The 24,373-nt window shown below is 45.1% G+C and overlaps 1 protein-coding gene across 4 annotated transcripts in view; it reads right to left on the reverse strand.

The window, feature by feature from the left end:
- Positions 1-24,373, reverse strand: part of nfatc1 (nuclear factor of activated T cells 1) — a 300,700-nt gene that overhangs the window by 124,426 nt on the left and 151,901 nt on the right. For all 4 annotated transcript variants that reach the window (XM_078216846.1, XM_078216844.1, XM_078216845.1 and 1 more), the window contains exon 9: positions 387-1,079. In XM_078216846.1, the coding sequence (XP_078072972.1) occupies positions 387-1,079 (693 nt within the window). The remainder of the gene's footprint in view (positions 1-386; positions 1,080-24,373) is intronic.

Consider the following 24,373-nt stretch of genomic DNA (forward strand, 5'->3'; position numbering starts at 1 on the left):
CTGTCCTGATGAGTGCAAGATGAAAAGCTTCAACAGTAATACTCAAACTCTGCATGACCAAATGACTACCAAATGACTAAATAGATGCATAATGAATCTTATTTAGAACAGTAACATAAAAAATTGAAGGGCTTAATAGCGCTACAGATATTATCATTGCTTAACTGCTTTTCGTACCAACTAGACTGTTGCTGACGCATGTGAATTTTATATGTTAACCAACTGCAAAGTGAAAGATTGTGGCAGAATAATCCATTAATACAAACATGGGGGGCAACCATTACCACGGTCATTGATTAACTCCTGTGATAAATAAAATGAATTAAGGCAATTTTCAAATTTGAACTTCATTGTGAGGGGGAAAATTGTGATAAAAGTGCACCTACCGTCATCAAGGTATAGTTGGTCCAGTTCTTGAGGCTCCTGCTTTACTGTAACCTGCAAGGGCGTCAAATCCTGACTGTCTTCTTGCTGCACTGGTGGCATCATTGACTGACTAGGCTGAGATCCATTTCTCGGAGGCTTCGGGGCTTGTGGCTGTTGGCCCATGGCGGTGGAGCTAGTCGGGCTGAAGGGCGGCACATAAGCGGCCTCTGGGGAAGCGACCGGGCCTTGTGGGGAAAGGCTGTTGGGGTACAGAGTCTGCTGGAAACCATGGGAGCAGCTGCTGTTCAGGTGCTGGCTCATCTGGGGCTGCATCATGACGTGCGCAGAATGGGTGGGTGAGCCCGGGTGCACCACGACGGACCGGTGCACTTCCTGGATGGTGGGCACCGCTGCTCCGGACGGCTGGTGGCTGAGCTGAGCGCCGGCTGGGCCGCTGATGCATTTGGTGTAAGACACGGGCGTGATTTCATGCAGCTTGTGGCCTGAAGTGGGTGAAGCCGATAGGCCTGCGTTGCGCTGCTGGCAAGAGGGAAAGCTGCTGACGAGGCAAGGGCCGGGATCCGGCGTCATCTCGGGGGTCATGACCTGCTGGCCGTAGTAAGACTGGGACACCGGGTTCATCCCTTGACCAAGCGACCCGTAGACCAATGCAGGTTCGTAATCATCGGTAGGCTCCGTTTTTATAACAGGAACTGAGGGAAGAGAGAAGAAGAGGGAAAAAAAACAAGACGATAGATATTCAAGTGTGTGTGTGTGTGTGTGTGTGTGTGTGGTCTGGGTCTGGGTCTGGGGCTGGGATACGCAGCAAAATAAACACGATTCTCAATCAGTCTCTGTACGTCAGTGGCCTCAGTCTCCCACCCAATAAAATGGATGAGTCATGTGCATAAGAGACTCACAGCTGTTTCTCATATTGGAAACACTATTTTTTTTGGAATCACCCACGCCCACAAATGCTCTGTGTAAACACATTTTTTACAGGCCTATATTATAGCAGAACCCTAAAACCCAAAGCTTCCACACGACCACTTTCGTTATCTGTGTCGAGCATTTTAAAATCTGAACATTATCATAGAAACCCTACAGTGTAGAAAGAGGCCATTTGGCCCATCGAGTCTGCACCGACCACAAATCCCACCCAGGCCCCAGCCCCATATCCCTACATATTTTACCCGCTAATGCCTCTAACCTACGCATCTCAGGACTCTAAGGGGCAATTTTTAGCATAGCCAATCAACCTAACCCACACATCTTTGGACTGTAGGAGGAAATCGAAGCACCCGGAGGAAACCCACGCAGACACGAGGAGAATGTGCAATTATATAAAATAGATGAGAAAAAACCAGCAAAGACAATTCGAGTCATAGAATCCCTACAGTGCAGAAGGAGGCCATTGGGCCCATCAAACGTGCACCGACAATCCCACCCAGGCCTTATCCCCATAACCCCCTGACACTAAGGGGCAACTTAGCATGGCCAATCAACCGAACCCGCTCATCTTTGGACTGTGGGAGGAAACCGGAGCACCCGAAGGAAACCCACACAGACACAGGGAGAATGTGCAAACTCCACACAGTCACCCAAGGCCGGAATTGAACCCAGGTTCCTGGTGCTGTGAGGTTAACCACTGTGCCACCATGCCGCTCTTAAAAAAAAATTACAAAGTGAATGACAAGATACTAAATATCGTAAATGGAATCCAGATCGTTCAGATCTGTTTTTAACCCACAATTTTCCTCTCATTTTTCCCCCTCACCCTTTCTTTGTTCTGAGTCATTGGGCAGGATTTTCCAGCTACGCTCGCCCCCAAAACTGGAAATCCCGCCCGAGGTTAATGGGCCTTTGCATGGTCCGGCCCCCACCCGCTGCGATTTCCGTGGCGGGCGGGACGGGGCGGGAAAACTCCCCCCGTTAAGTCAGTCTCTGTTAGTGCTTGATGTTAGCTGCATTCACTGACTAGACAGTGCAGTGATCAGTTAAAAATCACTTTAAAACAGCTCGAAATGTTTAGTTTGGTTTGGATTCAGAACTCTCTGTCACAGTGGCTTCAGTGAGATCAGGAGGAGGACAGATATCAAAGGGAGATAGTGACTCAGCCCTCAATAAAAATATAGACATTGACTACACAAACAGCTCATTTAGTAATGGTGCTCAAAACGTTGTGTGGCGATTTAGGCATTGGTATTTACAAATCTAATTTCCTCTTCAACCCCTTTTCTGCTGACAAGCAACCCTGGTGCTTTGAAAGCTCCAACAGTGTTTTATTATATACAGGTTCTCCTGGATTTACAGATAATAAATCACTGGGTGGAAAGCAGAAATTAAGATTTAGCCCATGCGATTTTGCCTTCTTAATGTTTCCTGCCTCAATGTAGTGTCCAGAATTTTATACACTTATCAAATAGTGTCATAGCTTTCTTGATACATTTCACTGCCCTCCACATTAACATTGGCATTTAAGCCAAATAAAAATGCTTTTAAAAATGTTTTTGGTTCTGGCTGACTTGTTCTCAGCTGCTCTTTGGCTAATGAAGCTGGCAGGCCATGCCAAGCTATTGGATATCCTTCACACTCTCTGTTGAACAAGAAGCCCGATCACCCCTCCCATCAACTGCAACAACATCACCACTGCTGATTCCTTAGCCATCAATGACTTGGGTGGGTCACCATTAACCCTGACTGCACCAACCAAAACAACATCACTGTTGTTACAACAGGACAGAGGCTGGGCGTTTGTGATGGATACCTCATCCCCTGACTCCTTAAACTTGTCAGTCTCAAGTCAAGAGTATGATGGAACAGCCAGCACTCACCCGAATGGATGTAGTTACTACAATCCAGAAGTTCAGTGCCATCAAGTTCGCTTAATTACCGCTCCTTTTACTGGACTTGGAAAGCACTCTTTTTACCACGCACCCATTGTAGCTAGAGTATTCGCTATTAACAGAATCTACTGTGTCAATGCGCCAGGCTTCCTTTGACCTTATCTCTCAGTGTGTGACTTATTTTACTGAGAAGACCAAGAACAACAATACCTTGCCGAGAATACCATCAGTTCCACTTTATTTTACTAATTTTAATGGCACGATGGCGCAGTGGTTAGCACTGCTGCCTCACAGCATCAGGGGCCCGGGTTCGATTCCAGTCTCGGAGGGCTGTCTGTGTGAAGTTTGCACACTCTCCCTGTGTCTACGTGGGTTTTCTTCAGGTGCTCCAGTTCCCTCCAAAGATGTTAATTGGACATGTTAAATTGCCCCTAGTGTCAGGAGGATTAGCAGGGTAAACATGTGGAGTAGAGGGGATAGGGCCTGGGTGTGATTGTTGTTGGTGAAGGCTTGAATGGCCTCCTCCTGCACTGTAGGGATTCTGTGATTCAATGATTCATCTATCCCCATTCATTTACAGACAATGCGTCACAATTTTAATTTTCCCTGTGTGAAGAAAATATTATTTTTAAAAATATCTGAGACCATCAAAGGGGCTAGGTGTGTGAAGCAGGCATTTGAAATGAATAGGGCTAAGTTGGATATTCTACAAGCAAACACAACGTGGATAGAAATTTGCATCAGGAGATAAGTGAGGATTTGGATTTTTAGCTGTTGAATTTCAAAAGGAGGTAAGAAGGATTTTACAACATATCAAAGGTCATAATAAATAAGGCAAAGTTGTTAGATTTGATTTTATGCAAAGATAGTGGCCATTAGGAGAACATAAAAGGTTTTTCTATTTTGGAAAGATAAATTTCAAAGATGGATAAGGACAATTGGAAATATATGAAAGAGGGAAATATATATTTAAATAGAGCTTGGAAGCTATGCTAGGGGTGACCATGTAAGATACCCTGACGAGAGTGCCACAATTGTACAGTACTATGAAGAGGTGAAGTGAGCAGCCTTCATCCATCCTACGAGACTACCCCATTTTTTTCAGCCCCAAAGACCATGGTTTTGCAGATGAGTTAAGCCCCTTTACAGAGCTATGTCGGTACGAGTGATCAGCCCCAATTTTCCACCCAAAAAATGTTTGCTTCAGAAAGCAGGCTTTTGTTCCAAAGATTTTGGAATTCTCTACAGCAGAGTGAGTGACAGAGAACAAGAGAAGCCTTGTGACATATTTTCCCTGTAGCAATAGTGAATGCCTTAGATAATGTTATTGGAATTTTTATAGATTAAATATAGAAATCGTTTTGGGGGAAATGTTCTGGAAGAACAATTTTAACTGTATAAATGTAATCTTGTGTGTTTAAGTTTTCTTTTCTTGAAAAATGTTTTAATTTACTATTTAAAATCTCCGAACATGTGACTGGAATTTGTGACTCCTGACTCCAGTACACATATTTTCTCACAGTAAAACACAAATTGAAAATTGTTGTGATAGCTTACCAAGTTTCCCTTTGGGATTTGGTTACCTTGGCAATTACCACCTGCAAATCATAACACCTGCCTAATTAATCTGGTACACCATCGTTTCACAAGGACTGCAGTGGCTTGAGAAAGTGGTCATATTGGGTGTTTGTGATGGATACCTCATCCCCTGACTCCTTAAACTTGTCAGCCTCAAGTCAAGAGTACTATGGAACAGCCATATTGGTCAATATTTATCCTTTAACCAATGTCACTTCACATACTGTCGATTGCGGCATACCTGTCAGCCTGGCGTACGAGACTACCCCATTTTTTTCAGCCCCAAAGACCATGGTTTTGCAGATGAGTCAAGCCCCTTTTCAGAGCTATGCCGGTACGAGTGATCAGCCCCAATTTTACACCAAAAAATGTATGTTTTACTTTTTGCCACCTTATAATTGAGTACAAGGGACCAAGCAGGCAATATAGGCCGTGTTGCGAATATGTGTGGGATTTCGACACGCCCACACAGAGCAGACCCTGCGTGGCGAACAACAATGATGGCCACCACCTGTCATCTGGACTCAAAACGTCAGCGCTTTTCTCTCCTTACAGATGCTGCCAGACCTGCTGAGATTTTCCAGCATTTTCTCTTTTGGTTTCAACTGATACACAATCATCCACAGTATTATCTCGCCAATACTTCATTGCCATTTGTGAGAGCTTGCCGTGTACAAATTGGCTGCTGTATTTCCCACTGTGCATTGTGACTACACTTCAAAAAGTACTTCAATGTCTGTAAAACACTTGGTGAAATCACAAGGTGGTGAATGGTGCTGGATAAATGTAAATTCTTTCAGATCTACACAAACCAGGGATGACCACGAGCCACCCATGCAACAAAAAAGAATTCTGAGTGATGGCAGGAGAATGTGCATTACTGTCCTCCATCACACAACATTTCTAAAGGTTTGTTAGACTGGATTCTAAAATATGTGTTAGCAATATCTTTTGGAGACATTTCCTCTTTTAGATTACCTGAGCTTACTTATAAAGTTTATTTATTCACAAGTTGGCTTACATTAACGGTGCAATGAAGTTACGGTGAAAATCCCCTATCGCCACACTCGGGCGCCTGTTCAGGTACACTGAGGCAGATTTTAACATGGCCAATGCACCTAACCAGCACGTCTTTCGGACCATGGGACGAAACCGGAGCACCTGGAGGAAACTCATGCAGACGTGGGGAGAATGTGCAGACTCTGCAAAGACAGTGACCTAAGCCGGGAACTGAACCCAGGTCCCTGGCGCTGTGAGGCAGCAGTGCTAACCACTGAGCCACCAGTACTGATAGAGCACAATGTATCTACCTATGTAAATGTTCACCTTGTGGGGGGGGGGCCTTGCAGGGAGTTCAAGCGCCTGAGGCAAAGGTTTGGAATCCCGTGTGCATCCACTTTGTGAATCCCTGAACTCCCACCCATTTTTGAATGGATGCATCATCATTTTCCCACATTCTGGACGCACACTTGAATTCATGACGTGTGTTTCCGGGGCACAAAACTCCGTGTGGCTTGTTGAGGACCACAAATCTACAACATAGAGGTATAATGTTGAGCAAACACCTGCACGGTTGCAGCTCCTAAAAACATCCCACCACAAAGTGTAATGTTTCAGAAGCATCGCACCTTAAAGGTGTCACAGGTTCAGAATGCTCAATTTAACTATTATCTGTTAAGCTGCCAATCAGACAGTTGATTGCCCAATTGTGAAGGGATCAAAAGCTCTGAAATTCACTCAGTAGATCAAACAAAAGTCCTAATGAGGCAATAGGAACCAGCTTCAACTGGAGCAATCAGAACAGCTCAGGATTTATTCCAGAGTTATCATTCACAAGCCAGTAAGTGAAAGAGAACTGATTAAACAAATTTGTTTAAAAAATACTTTAGAATCATGGGATGATATGGCATATGAGACCATTCGATCTCTGCTGGCTCTCTGGAAAAGCTATCCAAATTAGTCCCACTCCTCTGAACTTAGCCATGGCCCTGCAAATGTGTGCTCTCCAAGTACTTATCCAATTCTCTATTGCCCATTAGTGCAGGGCTTTGCACTACCCTTCCCACAATGCATTCCAGGTCACAATAACTCGCTGTGGAAAAAGTTTCTCCTCATCCTCCTTTCAATATTCTAAATCTGAATCCTCTGGTTGGCGACTGTAATAAGTCCTCGGAGGTAGAAGTCCCTTCACCAAAATCCCTTCATTTACAAACTCTAACAGCAGTAAACAGAGTGCTAGTAGTTAGCAGTCTACCTGCAGGGGTGTCAGAGGAACTGACACTCCCCGGTTAAGTACAAGGCAAAGACTCCCTGATTGGTCCATCAATTGGATCCTTAATCAGGGAGTTCATACTCCAATAGGCCAACCTCAATGGCCTGATTGAAGTCATTTCCCCTACACCACTGAAAACGGTTTTGACTTAATTACCCTTTCAAAGCCCTCAACATTTGAACCAACTGAATCTCTGCTTTTCTATTCTGAGGAGAACAATCCCAATTTCTTTAATCTCTCCACAGAACTGAAATCTTTCATTCCTACCACCACTGTAGTGAGTCTTCTCTCTGCCCTTTCTGAAGCCTTGAAATCCCAGCTCAATATGTGGTACCCAAAATGTGGATACAGTGCCCCAACTGGAGCCTAACAAGAGTCTGACTGCTTCCTAACTTTAGTACTTTATGCCTCCATTTATAAAGTCATGGATCCCATTTGCCTTAGCAACTTGTCCCGCTAGCTTCAAAGATTTGCGTACGTAGACCCCCAGGTCTTTTCTGCTCAGCTTCGAACCAGGGACCTTGCATGTGTGAGACAAACGTGATAACCATTACGCTACAGAAACAGCACACAAGCCTGTTCTAAAGCAAACAGGCCTCAATGAGACCTGCACCTCCTTTAAGATTATTGCCTCATTTCAAACTTCCAACAAAAAGCAATCGCTTCAGACTTCTTTGAATTAAATTCCATTTAGCTCGTGTCTGTCCCAGTTCACCAGGCTGTCTATTTTCTCTTAAAAGTCTATATGGGCCTCCTCACTGCTTACCACATTCCTCATCTCCATGCCATCTGCAAACTTTGAAATCATGCCCTTTATTTATTGTCACAAGTAGGCTTACTTTAACACTGCAATGAAGTTACTGTGAAAATCCTCCAGTTACCACACTCCAGCGCCTGTTCGGGCACACTGAGGGAGAATTTAGCATGGCCAATGTACCTAACCAACACGTCTTTTGGATTGTGGGAGGAAACAGGAATACTATGTACAGTTCTGGTCACCCTATTATAGAAAGGATACTATTAAACTTGAAAGAGTGCAGAAAAGATTTACTAGGATGGTACCAGGACTTGATGTTATAAGGAGAGGCTGGATAGACTGGGACTTTTTTCTCTGGAGCGCAGGAGGCTATGGGGTGATCTTATAGAGGTCTATAAAATAATGAGGGGCATAGATCAGCTAGATAGTCAATATCTTTTCCCAAATGTAGGGGAGTCTAAAGTGAGAGGGGAGAGATACAAAAAGGTCCAGAGAGGCAATTTTTTCACACAGAGGGTGGTGAGTGTTTGGAACAAGCTGCCAGAGGTAGTAGTAGAGGCAGGTACAATTTTGTCTTTTAAAAAGCGTTTAGACAGTTACATGGGTAAGATGGGTATAGAGGGATATGGGCCAAACACGGGCAACTGGGACTAGCTTGGGGTTAAAAAAAAAGGGCAGCATGGACAAGTTGGGCCGAAGGGCCTGTTTCCATGCTGTAAACCTCTATGACTCTATGACACCCGGAGGAAAATCACACAGACACAGGGAGAACATGCAAACTCCGCACAGACATGTCCCCAGCTGGAAATTGAACCCGGTCACTGGCGCTGTGAGGCAGCAGTGCTAACCACTGTGCCATCTATACCCAAGACTGGATAATTAATATGCTGTGGAGATGCCGGCGTTGGACTGGGCTAAGCACAGTAAGAAGTCTCACAACACCAGGTTAAAGTCCAACAGGTTTATTTGGTAGCAAATACCATAAGCTTTCGGAGCACTGCTCCACTCCATCTGACGAAGGAGCAGTGCTCCGAAAGCTTATGGTATTTGCTACCAAATAAACCTGCTGGACTTTAACCTGGTGTTGTGAGACTTCTTACTGTAATTAATATGCATCAGAAGGAGCAGTGGTCCCAGCACCTGGAGGAATCATTAAACACTGCTGTCCAGACTGAAAAATAGCCACGTGCTCATTATTACTCTTTGCTTTCTGCCCCTTAACTAAGTTCATATTTGCACTGCCGCGAGCTGCCCCTTTAATCCCATGGACACAATTTTGCGAACAAGTCCTTCATGTGGCATTTTTCAAACGCCTTTCGAAAGTCTGTAGACACAACATCAACCACACTCCCCTCAGTTCTTTCATCAAAGAATTCTTTGAGCAACTGATGAGATATTTGCAGATTTCAAATTACCGCAGCAGAAACGCATTTTAAACACTGTGAAATAAATTGCTGAAACCTAGCCATTTCTGGACCATAGAAATCTTTTCAACACTTTCTTTCACTCAATGCTGCCCTGTCTTTTGGTGCTTGGAGTTATTGTTGTGAGGTTCCCAATACTTGCAGTAAGCTTAATTATTAATATACCACATACCCCACATCTTTGCATCCAGTAAGAGTTAGGAGACTTCTGTTTTGTAAGATCTCCCTATGTTGCTGCAAGATGTGTTTTAAAAATAAAACTGGGAAATCTTGCAACCTGTCTTACTGCAAGGTGGTAAAGTGCAATGTCAGGCAGTGTTTAGTCTACCGGCAGGCAATGTTTAGCCTACTAAACTGGACTTTGCTCAGGGGCATCTAGCGGGACCTTCTGGGTAGTAACTATAATGGAGACGGTTTGAAACAGTGTGTGTGTGACTGCATTGAATAAAGTAACGGTGTGTGTGTTTTTTTTGCACCCCTCTGGAGAGTTTTCACAGTTTGTTTCAAAGTTAACATTCACCAGAAGAAAACCTTTAACGTGCTTTATGTCCTTTCACCCACGTATTTCGACAAAGCCAGGCTACTCTCAATCGCCCTCGTCCACCCACTCTCAACCAGATCATTGACTTTTCTCAAACCACAAATAAAATGAGATCAAGTAAATCTCTATCCCATTGATAATGGGCTTGACTTATAGAATCATAGAATCTACAGTGCAGAAGGAGGCCATTTGGCCCATCGAGTCTGCACTAACAACAATCCCAACCATGTCCCATCCCCGTAACCCCACATATTTACCCTCCTAACCCCCCTGACACTAAGGGGCAATTTATCATGGCCAACCAACCTAACCCACACATCTTTGGACTGTGGGATGAAACCGGAACACCTGGAGGAAACCCACACGGACACGGGGAGAATGTGCAAACTCCACACAGGCAGTCAGCTGAGGCCAGAATCGAACCCAGGTCCCTGGTGCTGCAGGACAGCAGTGCTAACCACTGTGCCGCCGTGCCGCCCATGAAGACTTAGTCGTCCTAGCTTACATTCAGAACAGCCCAATTTTGGAAAAGAGTCTTGAGCCAACAGAAATTGGATTCCTTATATCCATATGTACAAGGCCTAACACCTGGTTTGTGTTCAGGTGCAGGTACTGAGTGCCCATACTCTAACCTTTGCCAAAATGGTGGGTGGCACATTTGCATTGTGGGATGCACAACTACACATGGCCCAGCCCATTGGACGCTTGACCTGTGAGCCCAGGTGTGACGTCAATATATTTGTCAGCCAATATTTTCTTTTTGTCCAGCAATGCGACTCTGTTAATTAACTGATATTCCCCAAAATATACGGAGGAATACAGTGAGAACCGAGACTGAGTTTTGTGGACAAGAGTTAAGTAAATAAAAGTTTGTGTGAGAGTCGCTGCAAATTACAATTGAAACTCTTCACTTACACTTCAGGCATTTTGAATTAGTTCCATTATCTTCATTGTATAATGGTCAGCAATTAAATCTATGGCCTTGCCACACCATGCACCCTTAGGGAACCCAACTTGATTCAATTCCATTTAAAATAAGAGAGAAAGATTTGCAACAGAGCTTTGTTAAATCACTATTAAACTCATTCCATTTTTACTTCAAATTCATTTGAGTTCATTCTTTCACTCAGCTTCTATCTTGATTCTATATATAAAAAAAGAAGGTTGAATAACTTTTGGCCCGGACTCATGAGACGAGTGCGTGATGGATTCCGTTCCCATATGCTTCCCCTTAATAATAATAGTGGAATTAGTTAAAAGTTTCTGTCAGTTACTCAAGGCATGATTAATCCCCACCCTTCCCCCACCTCCGCCCCCATTTTTAATCCAGTTAAGTCTTTTGGTAAGCCACATTTTGATTTTATAAGGTTTGAATTGCATGCTGATTTAAGGAATAATTTCATCACATTGTGGAGGTGTATTAGGCGAGATGTTTTTAACCAGTGCAGCTCTTGATTCCTTGTGTACAGGGGAGTAACTAATACATTTGAGGGCGGCACGGCGGCACAGTGGTGTTATAGCACAGCTGCTGCACAACACCAGGGACCAGGGTTCAATTCCTGGCTTGGGTCACTGTCTGTGTGGAGTTTGCATGTTCTCCCCGTGTCTACGTGGGTTTCGTCCGGGTGTTCCGGTTTCCTCCCACAGTCCAAAGATGTGGGGGTTAGGTGAATTGGCCATGCTAAATTGCCTCTTAGTGTTAGGGGGAGCAGCTGGGGTAAATGCATGGGATTACAGGGATAGGGCCTCGGTGGGATTGGGGCCGATGCAGACTCGATGGGCCGAATGGCCTCCTTCTGCACTGTAGGACTTTATGGTTAAATATTGCCAAAAAGCTGAGTAACAATAATAGAAGATGAATACAAATAGCATTACTATTGATTAACAATACAGCATTAGTTATATTCTTAGCTCAATTCTTGTTCCTTATTTATCCCAGCTTCCTACTCTTTCTCAGCAGAGTACCTGGTTCCCATCATCTCCACACAACTCTAATAAGATGACACATCATGCAGTCCACTTTCAGACAGGGGTCACTGCTACTCCAGATAGAGGTTATGAGGCTCAACTCTGGCTCCAACTTTCTGTAGCTGTTGAGATGAAAAAGAGAATGTGAAACATGCAGCAGAAAGCGAGGAAGAGAGAGGTAGAGATACCAGACAAGAGATGGGGTGGTTGTGAGTTACAATTTGTTGAGGGGGTCCAAGTTGGCATAGCAACATGCACTTTTTTATATGCATGTTGCAGTCTGGAGCTGTGAATTGTGATGGTGGAGGCTTCAAATTTCTTTCCATCTCATGGCTGACCAGGAAACTCTCCCACCCCTACGGCCAGCCATTGGCGTGTTTGGGAGGATTTGCAGGTCGATGCTCAATCTGTTAGGCAAGTTATAAATGCACCTCCCTTGGCCTCAAGTCCTGGAGTGGGACTTAAGGTCAGAGTTTCTGGCTTAGAGGCAGGGATGCTACCGACAAGACCTCCATTATGTCCGGACACACCCCCGACATACTCTCTTCCACCTTCTTCCATTGGGAAAAAGAGACAAAAGTCTGAGGCCACGTACCAACTAACTTTTTAAAAATTCATTCATGGGATATGGGTGTTGCTGGCTGGCCAGCATTTATTGTCCATCCCTAGTTGCCCTTAAGAAGGTGGTGGTGAGCTGCCTTGAATCGTTGCAGTCTATGTTCTGTAGGTTGACCCATAATGCCGTTCGGGAGGGAATTCCAGGATTTTGAGCCAGCGACTGCGAAGGAATGGAGATACATTTCCAAGCCAGGATGGTGAGTGGCTTGGAGGGGAACTTGCAGGTGGGGGTGTTGCCATGTATCTGCTGCCCTTGTCCTTCTAGATGGAAGTGGTTATGGGTTTGGAAGTGCTGTCTAAGGATCTTTGGTGGATTGCTGCAGTGCATCTTGTAGATAGTACACACTGCTGCTACTGAGCATTGGCGGTGGAGGGGGTGGATGTTTATAGATGTGATGCCAGTCAAGCAGGCTGCTTTGTCCTGGATGGTGTCAAGCTTCTTGAGTGTTGTTGGAGCTGCACCCATCCAGGCAAGTGGGGAGTATTCCATCACACTCCTGACTTGTGCCTTGTAGATGGCGGATAGGCTTTGGGGGAGACAGGAAGTGAGTTACTCGCCGCAGTATTCCTAGCCTCAAGAACAGCTTTTTCCCTGCTGCCCTCAGACTTTTGAATGGACCTATCTCACATTAAGTTGATCTTTCTCTACATCCTAGCTATGGCTGTAACACTACATTCTGCACTCTCTCATTTCCTTCTCTATGAATGGTATGCTTTGTATTGTGTGCAGGAAAAAAATATTTTTCACTATATACCAATACATGTGACAATAATAAATCAAATCAATATTCAAATTAAATAAAATTATGAGATGCACAAGAGTGGGTTTCCTCCGGATTCTCCGGTTTCCTCCCACAGTCTGAAAGACATGCTGGTTGGGTGCATTGACTCGAACAGTTGCCGGAGTGTGGCGACTAGGGGAATTTCACAGTAACTTCATTGCAATGTTAAAGCCTTACTTGTGACTAATGAATAAACTTTAACTTTAAGCCTCCAGGAGAAAAACACACAGCATGAGAGTGTTACAGAGAGGTAGAAATTGTGAGCGACTCGTAGTAGGGATGAAACGGAATGAAGGAGAGACTGGCACAAAGGAAGAAAGAGCGAGTCAGAGGCAAACACAGGCAACAATGTCAGAGAAAGGAGCAGGCGAGGACAAAAATAAAGGAATTAAATGGTGGGAGATCAGCACAGTGTTAGCTACAGAAGGAAAGGGATAATATTTTCTCTCATTTTTGTGAATGAGCAAAGGCTCAGATCAACAGATATTACAAACTGCATTTTGAGGCGCATTACTACCATTATCATCAAGCAACGCATGCTTTAACATATTATAAGTCACATCAAGGAAGCCATGCTAGTAGTTGGAATCATCGAATCACAGCACCCCTATAGTGCAGAAGAAGGCCATTCGATCCATCGAGGCTGCACAGGTAACAATCCCACCCAGGCCCTAACCCAATAACCCATGTATTTACCCTGCTAGACTCCCGACACTAAGGGGCAATTTAGCATGGCCAATCCACCTAACCTGCACATTTCTGGAGTGTGGGAGGAAACCGGAGCACCCGGAGGGAATCCACGCAGACACGGGGAGAACGTGCAAACTCCACACAGTGGCCCAAGCCGGGAATCGAACCCAGGTCCCTGGCACTGTGAGGCAGCAGTGCTAACCACTGTGCCACCATCCAATGTACTTTAGTCATTTCATTGTTCACCAACTTGAAACACTTCTGTAACTGAAAGTGCAGAAAAGTTGCGCAAAAAACAGTAAAACAAAATCTGGTTATGTTCGAATCCCAGGTTTCATTGTGACACTATTTACCGTTTGCATGTGTCCCTCAAATTGTTGTTTACTATAATGTATCTGATTTTTTTCACAGCATCTTTAATAGTCGGTAAGTGAAACTGTAGAATGAAATATAGCTGACTTTGTACCAATTAGTCCAAAATATTCACTGAAGTTAACAAGACAAGCATTGACGGTTAAACAGAACTACGCCTTAGACAAAATAAACAGCAATGGTCTAGGAGCAATAGTATAACTTCACATAATTACCAACTAAATTGCTTTCAAATTTTAACGTTGAGTTATAGTGACAGATTCTGAATACAGATCAAACTTTGCTGTATGCTTAGAAATATGAGGCTGCTGAGGCTGTTTATATTTTCCATAGATGAACTGCCTGCCAGCCAGTCATGAGATCAGTACTAATGAAAGCTTTCAAAAGGTCAAAATTGCACATTAATACTTGATCTTAGTGAAGCACAAGGCGGGTTTGAAGGAACAAAAGACTTGGGCGGCACGGTGGCACAATGGTTAGCACTGCCAGGGACCTGGGTTCAATTCCCAGCGCAGGGTGACTGTCTGGAGTTTGCACGTTCTCGCCATGCCTGCGTGGGTTTCCTCTGGGTGCTCCGGTTTCCTCCCACAGTCCAAAGATGTGCAGGTTAGGTGGATTGGCCAAGCTAAATTGCCCCTTAGTGTCGGGGGGGAGGGGGGGGTTAGCAGGGTAAATACGTGGGGTTACGGGGATAGGGCCTGGGTGGGACTGTTGTTGGTGCAGGCTCGATGGGCCGAGTGGCCTCCTTCTGCACTGTAGGGATTTTATGATTCTTCTATGAGTGTGGCGTCTGTCACGATCTTGCAGTTACTGTTGTAATGTAAGAAATGCAGCAGCTAGGTTATACACGTTCCCCTCGGACAGCAATGAAATAGATGATCAGATCATATATTTTAGGTCCTGGCTGGGAGATATATGTTGACCAGGAAAACACTCCTACTCCTCTTTGGTGTGAGATCTTTTACGTCCACCTGAGAGGGCCTCATCTGAAAGTCAACACCTCAAACAGTGCAGCCCTCCCGCAGTACTGCACTGAAGCGTCTGCCTTGATTTTTGTGCTCAAGTTTCAAGTGGGGCTCGAACCCATGAGTTCCTTACTCAAGAGGAGAGAGTGCTGCCAAATGAGCCAGAGTAAATATATTTCCCAAATAGCGTCCATTGCAATATCCTTCCTCACTGATTACTGAACAACTTAGCTATTAAAAATGATGAAGAAATATCCTCTGGCTACCAATGAATTGAAAGAAAATCAGCAGGTATAAACTACACCTACATTCAAGCACAACATTATTCTCTTTACCATTGGATCTCCCATGGCAATGCTTCCGTTTGGTCCAGGGTACTGCTGCAACATGTGGTTGTTAAATAGAACTGTGTTTAATTTGAGCTGGTCCCTTGAGCCCATTGCTCAAGTACTCCCTGTAAGGACATGGTTTACAAAGACAAGTGTCAAAAATCATAGTTGCTTGTTATCTACTGAGGTCAGCCAGAAAGGCTTGTAAAGATCTTCAAAAAGACCCCGCGGACTTTCTTTTATTTTTTCTTTCTTTTCTTTGCAGTGTCTTTGTTTCTGCAACAAAGTGCAGATCTTTGAAGAGCTATGTGCCATCACAAAACGTGACATTTTGATTTGATTTATTATTGTCACATGTATTAACATACAGTGAAAAGTATTATTTCTTGCGTGCTGTACAAACAAAGCATACCGTTCATAGAGAAGGAAAGGAGAGAGTGCAGAATGTTGTGTTACAGTGACAGCTAGGGTGTAAAGAAAGATCAACTTAATACAAGGTAGGTCCATTCAAAAGTTTGATGGCAGCAGGGAAGAAGCTGTTCTTGAGTCGGATGGTACGTGACCTCAGACTTTTGTATCTTTTTCCCGAATGAAGAAGGTGGAAGAGAGAATGTCCGGGGTGCGTGGGATCCTTAATTATGCTGGCTGCTTTGCCGAGGCAGTGGGAAGTGTAGATAGAGTCAGTGGATGGGAGGCTGGTTTGTGTGATGGACTGGGCTGGGTTCATGACCTTTTGTAGTTTCTTGCAATCTTGGGCAGAGCAGGAGCCATACCAAGCTGTGATACAACCAGAAAGAATGCTTTCTATGGTGCATCTGTAAAAGTTGGTGAGAGTCGTAGTGGACATGCCAAATTTCCTTAGGCTTCTGAGAAAGTAGAGGCGTTGGTGGGCTTTCTTAACTATAGTGTTAGTGTGGGGGGACCAGGACAGGTTGTTGTGATCTGGACACCTAAAAACTTGAAGCATTTGGCATTTCTGATTCATCCCCATTGATGTAGACAGGGACATGTTCTCTTCTACGCTTCCTGAAGTTGATGACAACTCACTGACATCTGGTGTGTTGAACACTGGCGCTCCAAGTTCAAATGCCATCGGAAGCCTTCACGTCCCATTTTATGATACGATTTGTTGTGATTTCCCATTACCTTCAACTTTTGGTGAAGTTACTCAAAACAGTGCGTATTATGTACAACTCCATTTAAAAAGAAAAATGTTCACTGCCTTGCCTATTGAATTCAATTGAATTGCCCATTGAAACAGTTCTGGTCGCCACTCTACAGAAGGGTGTGGCAGTATTGGAGAGGGTACAGAAAAGGTTTACCAGGATGTTGCCTGGTTTGGAGAGTATTAGCTATGAGGAGAGATTGGACAAACTTGGTTTGTTTTCACTTGAACATCGGAGGCTGAGGGGCGACCTAGAATCCCTACAGTGCAGAAGGAGGCCAATCGGCCCATTGAGTCTGCACCGACCGCAATCCCACCCAGGCTTTATCCCCATAACCCCATGCATTTGCTCTAGCTAGTCCCCCTGGCACTAGGGGCAATTTAGCATGGCCAATCCACCTAACCCACACATCTTTGAACTGTGGGAGGAAACTGGAGCATTCGGAGGAAACTCGGGCAGACACGGGGAGAATGTGCAAACTCCACACAGACAATGACCCAAGCCAGGAATCGAACCCGGGTCCCTGGTGCTGTGTGGCCCCCTACCTGGTAGAAGTTTATAAAATTATGAGAGGCACGGATAGAATGGATAATCAGAGTCTTTTTCCCAGGGTAGAAATGTCAATTACTAGGGGACATAGATTTACGGTAAAAGCGAGAAAGTTTAAAGATGTGAGAGGCAGGTTTTTTACACAGAGGGCGGTAAGTGCCTGGAATGCGCTGCCAGAGGAGGTGGTAGAAGCAGATACAATAGCAACGTTTAAGAGGCATCTTGACAGATACATGAATAGTCAGCGAATAGAGACATATGGATGACGTAGAGGCAAAAGGTCTTTAATTTAGCATTGTGTCAGTGCAGGCTTGGTGGGTCAAAGGGCCTGTTCCTGTGCTGTACTGTTCTTTGTTCTTTGAATTGATGCCATAGTTTAGAAGAATGAGAGGCCATATCATTGAAGGGTCAAACTTTCTCTGAGGCTTTGACAATGCCACTGCAGAGAGGCTGGAGAATCTAGAACTCAAGGTTATCACTTCGAGAACAGGTCAGCTATTCCAGACTGAGCCAAAGAGAAATTTCTTCACTCGGAAGGTTGCAAATCATAAAACCGTAAGATGAGATATAGGAGTAGAATGAGGCCATTTGGCCCATCGAGCCTGCTCCGACATTCAATCATGGCTGATAAGTTTCTGAACCCCATTCTCTCCTTTTCCCCTTACCAATCAGGAACCTCTCTATCTTTGTCTTAAATACACTCAATGACCTGGCCTCCACAGCCTTCTGTGGCAATGAATTCCACAGATTCACCACCCTCTGGCTGAAGAAATTCTCCTCATCTCGTGTTCTAAAGAGTCGTCCCTTAACTCTGAGGCTGTGCCCTCAGATCCTAGTCTCTCTGACTAATTGAAACACCTTCCCCACGTTCACTCCATCCAGGCCTCTGTAGGAGGTAGGATCTCTCTCCCTCAGATACGAATGCTCAGCCAATGATTATAGGCAGGTCTGAGAGCGATAAGGGAATCGAGAGGCAATAGACAGGAAAGTGGAACTGAGATTGAAGATCAGCCATGATCTTACTAAATGGAGCAGGCTTGAGGGGTTGCATAGCCTGCTCCTACTCGAATTTCTTACATTCTTAAGCTCTTTCAGCAGTAGCGTATGATAATAAATGCTGCTAATTTTGTTTTCGACAAAGCGATTGCTTAGATCTCATGTCTCCAATAATAAATATCAATCATTTATCCTTGTGCATTGAACAATAAGGGCAGGATATAGCGACTGGGAATGAATCAAGCCCCAACATTTTTTTGTTGAGTTATGCATGTAATATATATCCTAATGCAATTCAGAAGTACATTAAAATGGCAGCAGCCCTGTTTTTTTATTCATAACACCACGGCTTTTCCGTGCCTGCAGCTGAAAATGCACAGCTTTTCAAGTACTCAAGACAATTTACGAGCTTCTAAAAGGATCCTGACACCATGAATTTTCATCTGAGTGCCGATCAATTTAAAGTTATTTTATCTCATAACACGCGCCCATGAAATATTGTGTTGTAATTGAAGATAACCTCTGCCATCTTTTGTCACCATGTGGGTTGGTTCGTGTTTTCTCCAAACAACTACTCTGCTCGAATCCCAATCAGTGACACTGCTGAGGTCAATCATTTACAACAACAATATCCCAGGTCAGTGGCTCTCAATGGCGATGGCCTGATGGTATTATTGCTAGACTATTGATCCAGAAACTCAGCTAATGTTCTGGGGAACCCGGGTTCAAATCCCGCCACGGCAGCTGGTGGAATTTGAATTAAATGTTTTAAAATCTGGAATTAAGAATCGACTGATGACCATGAAACCATTGTCGATTGTTGGAAAAACGCATCTGGTTCACTAATGTCCTTTAGGGAAGGAAATCTGCCATCCTTACCTGGTCTGGCCTACATGTGACTCCAGAGCCACAGCAATGTGGTTGACTCTGAACTGCCCTCTGAACAAGGGCGACTAGGGATGGGCAATAAATGCTGGCCATGTCCCACGAATGAAGTTTTTAAAAGTGTGCCATGTTCCACTGGTGTATCGCGAAGACCCCTTGCCCTCCCCCTCACCCCCGCTCCCTGCCAAGTGTGTTGCAAAAATGATTCAAAATTCATGGAATTAAACTAAAACTAATCTTCATCTGTGTTCAGCATCTCCAAGATAAATTTAGGGCCTCCCGCGTGTGTGCGTTGACCAAGAAAGAGCGGTTTAGATTTTTGACATTGGTGTGGCCCATGCACATTGACCAATGGGGCTCGGAGCTGAAGACAATGGATGGGATTTTCCAGCCGCACTTGCCCCAAAACCAGAAAAACCCACCCAAGGTCAACGGATCTTTGCACGGTCCACCCCCCGTTGCCCGTGGCACGTTGGCACAGTAGTTAGCACTGCTGCCCTACAGCGCCAGGGACCCGGGTTCGATCCCCGGCTTGAGTCACTGTCTGTGCGTTTCCTCAGGGTGCTCCGGTTTCCTCCCACCAGAAGACTTGCTGGTTAGGTGCATTGGCCATGTTAAATTCTCCCTCAGTGTACCCGAACAGGCGCCGGAGTGTCGCGACTAGGGGACTTTCACAGTACATTCATTGCAGTGTTAATGTAAGCCTACTTGTGACACTAAGAAATAAATTTTAAAACTTTTAAACACAGGTCCCCGGTGCCTGCACGAAAAGCGAAAACTCAATAAGGGCGTAAAAACGCTGGGAGAAGCGAGAGAGACAGGGGGAGGTTAAAACAAAAGTTCCCTGTAAGGGAAGAGGAGTGAGGTGCGAAACAGCAACCAATCAAATTAAGAAAATAAGGGACGGCTTCTATTCAGAGAAGGTGCTGTGAGGAGTAGACCTTAAGTGAAGAAGACTCAGGAGAACACGGGCGGAAAGTCGCCCCAAAAAAGTATTTTGCTTGAGGCAGTTCAGAGAAAATAGGAGGGGCGCCTCAAAATATTTTTTGCAGTATAGCGGTGAGCTGTGACACGTGAAAGGCTGGGGACCCATTGGCCTAGCATGTTCTGCTTTCTCACCCTGCAGGGCGGCACGGTAGCACAGTGGTTAGCACTGCTGCTTCACAGCTCCAGGGTCCCGGGTTCAATTCCGGCTCGGGTCACTGTCTGTGTGGAGTTTGCACATTCTCCTCGTGTCTGCGTGGGGGTGCTCCGGTTTCCTCCCACAGTCCAAAGATGTGTGGGTTAGGTTGATTGGCCAGGTTAAAAATTGCCCCTTAGAGTCCTGAGATGTGTAGGTTAAGAGGGATTAGCGGGTAAATATGTGGGGATATGGCCTGGGTGGGCTTGTGGTCGGTGCAGACTCGATGGGCCGAATGGGCTCCTTCTGCACTGTAGGGTTTCTATGATTCTAAGGTCAAAAGCTCCCCCTGGTGTCAGAACCAACTTGTGTTTGCACTAAAAAGCTCTGACGAAGGGTCATCTAGACTCAAAACATTGGCACTACTCTCTCTCCACAGATGCTGTCACACCTGCTGAGATTTTTCCAGCATTTTTCTGTTTGTGTTTATACTACCCTGGTCCCACAAACTGAAACCCGTCAGCCATTTGGCCAAACCATTTCCATGAGTGGGGTGGCTGAGGGGATACCTCCAAGACGAGACTGGAATGAACTAGGCCCAACATGCCGATGCAAACAGAGTCCACGGCCACGTCAATCGTGTCTCAGTGGGTGGCAGACTAAACTTGTGGGCTCAAGGGGTAGCACAGTGGCACAGTAGTTAACACTGCTGCCTAACAGTGCCAGGGACCCAAGTTCGATTCCTGGCATTGAGTCTGTGTGGAGTTTGCACGTTTTCCCTAAGTCTGCATGGGTTTCCTCCGGGTGCTCCAGTTTCCTCCCACAGTCCAAAGATGTACAGGTTAGGTGGATTGGCCATGCTAAAAAAAGTGCTCCTTAGTGTTAGGGAGATTAGCAGGGTAAATGCATGGGGTTAAGGGGAGGGATTGTTGTTAGCGCAGGCTTGATGGGCTGAATGGCCTTCTTCTGTAGGGATTCAGTGATTCTATGAATCTGAGTCCTACTCCATAGACTTGAGCCAGAAATCTAGGCTGACACCTGGGAGCAATATGGATGGAGCACTGTCAGCGGCAATACCTATCAGATCAGACATGGAACCAAAGTCCCCCAGGTGGATGTGAAAGACCCCATCCCACTATTCAAGAAATAATTTTTAAAAATTCATGTGGGACATGGGCATTTATTTCCCATCCCGAGTTGCCGTTGGAGGGGAGTTGAGAGTCAACCACATTGCTGTGGCTCTGGAGTCACAGGTAGGCCAGACTGGCAGATTTCCTTCCCCAAAGGACCAGATGGGTTTTTCCGACAATCAACAATGGTTTCATGGTCATCAGTAGATGCTTAATTCCAGATATTTTTTATTGAATTCAAATTCCACCATCTGTCGTGGCGAGATTTGAACCCAGGTCCCCAGGACATTAGTTAAATTTCTGGCTTAATAGTCTATTGATAATACCACTAGGCCATCATCTCCCCGGTGCCTGGAGCAGTATTTATTACTCAAACAGATGATCTCACCTGTACTACATTGTTCCTTGTGGGAGCTAATGCTGCTGAAATTGGCTGGTGTGCTTCCTACATCAGAACAGTTAATGCTCTTTAAAAGGACTTCCATAAGAGTTAGGAGCAGGAGTAGGCTATCTGGCCCCTCGAGTCTGCTCCGCCATTCAATAAGATCATGGCTGATCTTTCCGTGGTCTTAGCTCCACTTAGACTTCATTGGCTGTAAAATACTTTGGTCCCATGCAGAGGCCAAAGGTGCATTGCAAGGAAAGGTGCAATGCAAATCTTTCTCTGAGCAGCACAATGGCACAATGGTTAGCACTGCTCCCTCACAGCGCCAGGGACCTGGGTTCGATTCACAGCTTGGGTCACTGTCTGTGTGGAGTTTGCACATTCTCCGTGTCTGCACGGGTTTTCTCCGGGTGCTCCGGTTTCCTCCCACAGTCCAAAGATGTACAGGTTAGGTGGATTGGCCATGCTAAAAAAAGTGCTCCTTAGTGTTAGGGAGATTAGCAGGGTAAATGCATGGGGTTAAGGGGAGGGATTGTTGTTAGCGCAGGCTTGATGGGCTGAATGGCCTTCTTCTGTAGGGATTCAGTGATTCTATGAATCTGAGTCCTACTCCATAGACTTGAGCCAGAAATCTAGGCTGACACCTGGGAGCAATATGGATGGAGCACTGTCAGCGGCAATACCTATCAGATCAGACATGGAACCAAAGTCCCCCAGGTGGATGTGAAAGACCCCATCCCACTATTCAAGAAATAATTTTTAAAAATTCATGTGGGACATGGGCATTTATTTCCCATCCCGAGTTGCCGTTGGAGGGGAGTTGAGAGTCAACCACATTGCTGTGGCTCTGGAGTCACAGGTAGGCCAGACTGGCAGATTTCCTTCCCCAAAGGACCAGATGGGTTTTTCCGACAATCAACAATGGTTTCATGGTCATCAGTAGATGCTTAATTCCAGATATTTTTTATTGAATTCAAATTCCACCATCTGTCGTGGCGAGATTTGAACCCAGGTCCCCAGGACATTAGTTAAATTTCTGGCTTAATAGTCTATTGATAATACCACTAGGCCATCATCTCCCCGGTGCCTGGAGCAGTATTTATTACTCAAACAGATGATCTCACCTGTACTACATTGTTCCTTGTGGGAGCTAATGCTGCTGAAATTGGCTGGTGTGCTTCCTACATCAGAACAGTTAATGCTCTTTAAAAGGACTTCCATAAGACTTAGGAGCAGGAGTAGGCTATCTGGCCCCTCGAGTCTGCTCCGCCATTCAATAAGATCATGGCTGATCTTTCCGTGGTCTTAGCTCCACTTAGACTTCATTGGCTGTAAAATACTTTGGTCCCATGCAGAGGCCAAAGGTGCATTGCAAGGAAAGGTGCAATGCAAATCTTTCTCTGAGCAGCACAATGGCACAATGGTTAGCACTGCTCCCTCACAGCGCCAGGGACCTGGGTTCGATTCACAGCTTGGGTCACTGTCTGTGTGGAGTTTGCACATTCTCCGTGTCTGCACGGGTTTTCTCCGGGTGCTCCGGTTTCCTCCCACAGTCCAAAGATGTGTGGGTTAGGTGGACTGGCCATGCTAAATTGCCCCTTAGAGTCAGGGGAACCAGCTAGGGTAAATGCATGGGGTTTTGGGGATGGGGCCTGTGTGGGATTGCTGTCGGTGCAGATTCGATGGGCTGAATGGCCTCCTTCTGCACTGTAGGATTCTATGATTCTATGAACATAGATTTACATCAAAGTACACTGACCCACTCTAAGATATCACATTCTCTAATGATCACTCATGGCTTCTCCACCAATGGACAGCACATGCAAATTCTCTTTATATCAGCTATTACTTTTGGTTTTGCATTCTCCATATGACACAGGAGTCTTGTTATTTGTCCCATTGTCCCTACGGGAGTCATCTAACTCAACTCGTAGCATGCGGTGTTTGCATATTAATGTGAAGTAATCAGGCTCACTAACCCCTCAAGGTTATAAGACAGGTAGATAAGGCAGTTAAGAAGATATGCAGGATTCTTTGCTTTATTAATCAAAGCGGAGAATATAAGAACTGGGAGGTTATGCTAGTACAAAATGCGCATTAGGTCACAGCTAGAGTACTACGCACAATTCTAATCACCACACCACAGACAGGACTTGAGCAGAGTGGTCAATATACAGGGGACATAGATTTGAAGTGATTGATAGAAGGATTAAAAGGCAGGCTATTTGGTCCCTACAGTGTCTGGATAAATTTCACATCTTTACTGTCAATATCACATTTCAGCAGCATGTCTATTAGAATTTGGTGATAAGGCATACAAATGTTTTTCCATCATCTATGAAGCACATGGAAATGTTCTTGTTTGCATCCAGATATTTATCAAAGATTGTTCTTTGGTTCAATATTCCTTCTCTTGTTCCTACCCCAAATATAAATCCTGACTGAATTTCACCTATTTCTGCTTCAAATTGCGGGGCGGCACGGTGGCATAGTGGTTAGCACTGCTGCCTCACAGCGCCAGGGACCCAGGTTCAATTCCAGCCTCAGGTCACTGTCTGTGTGGAGTTTGCACATTCTCCCCGTGTCTGCGTGGGTTTCCTCCGGGTGCTCCGGTTTCGTCCGACAGTCCAAAGA

The sequence above is a fragment of the Mustelus asterias genome, chromosome 7, assembly GCF_964213995.1.
Source record: "Mustelus asterias chromosome 7, sMusAst1.hap1.1, whole genome shotgun sequence".
Lineage (NCBI taxonomy): Eukaryota > Metazoa > Chordata > Chondrichthyes > Carcharhiniformes > Triakidae > Mustelus > Mustelus asterias.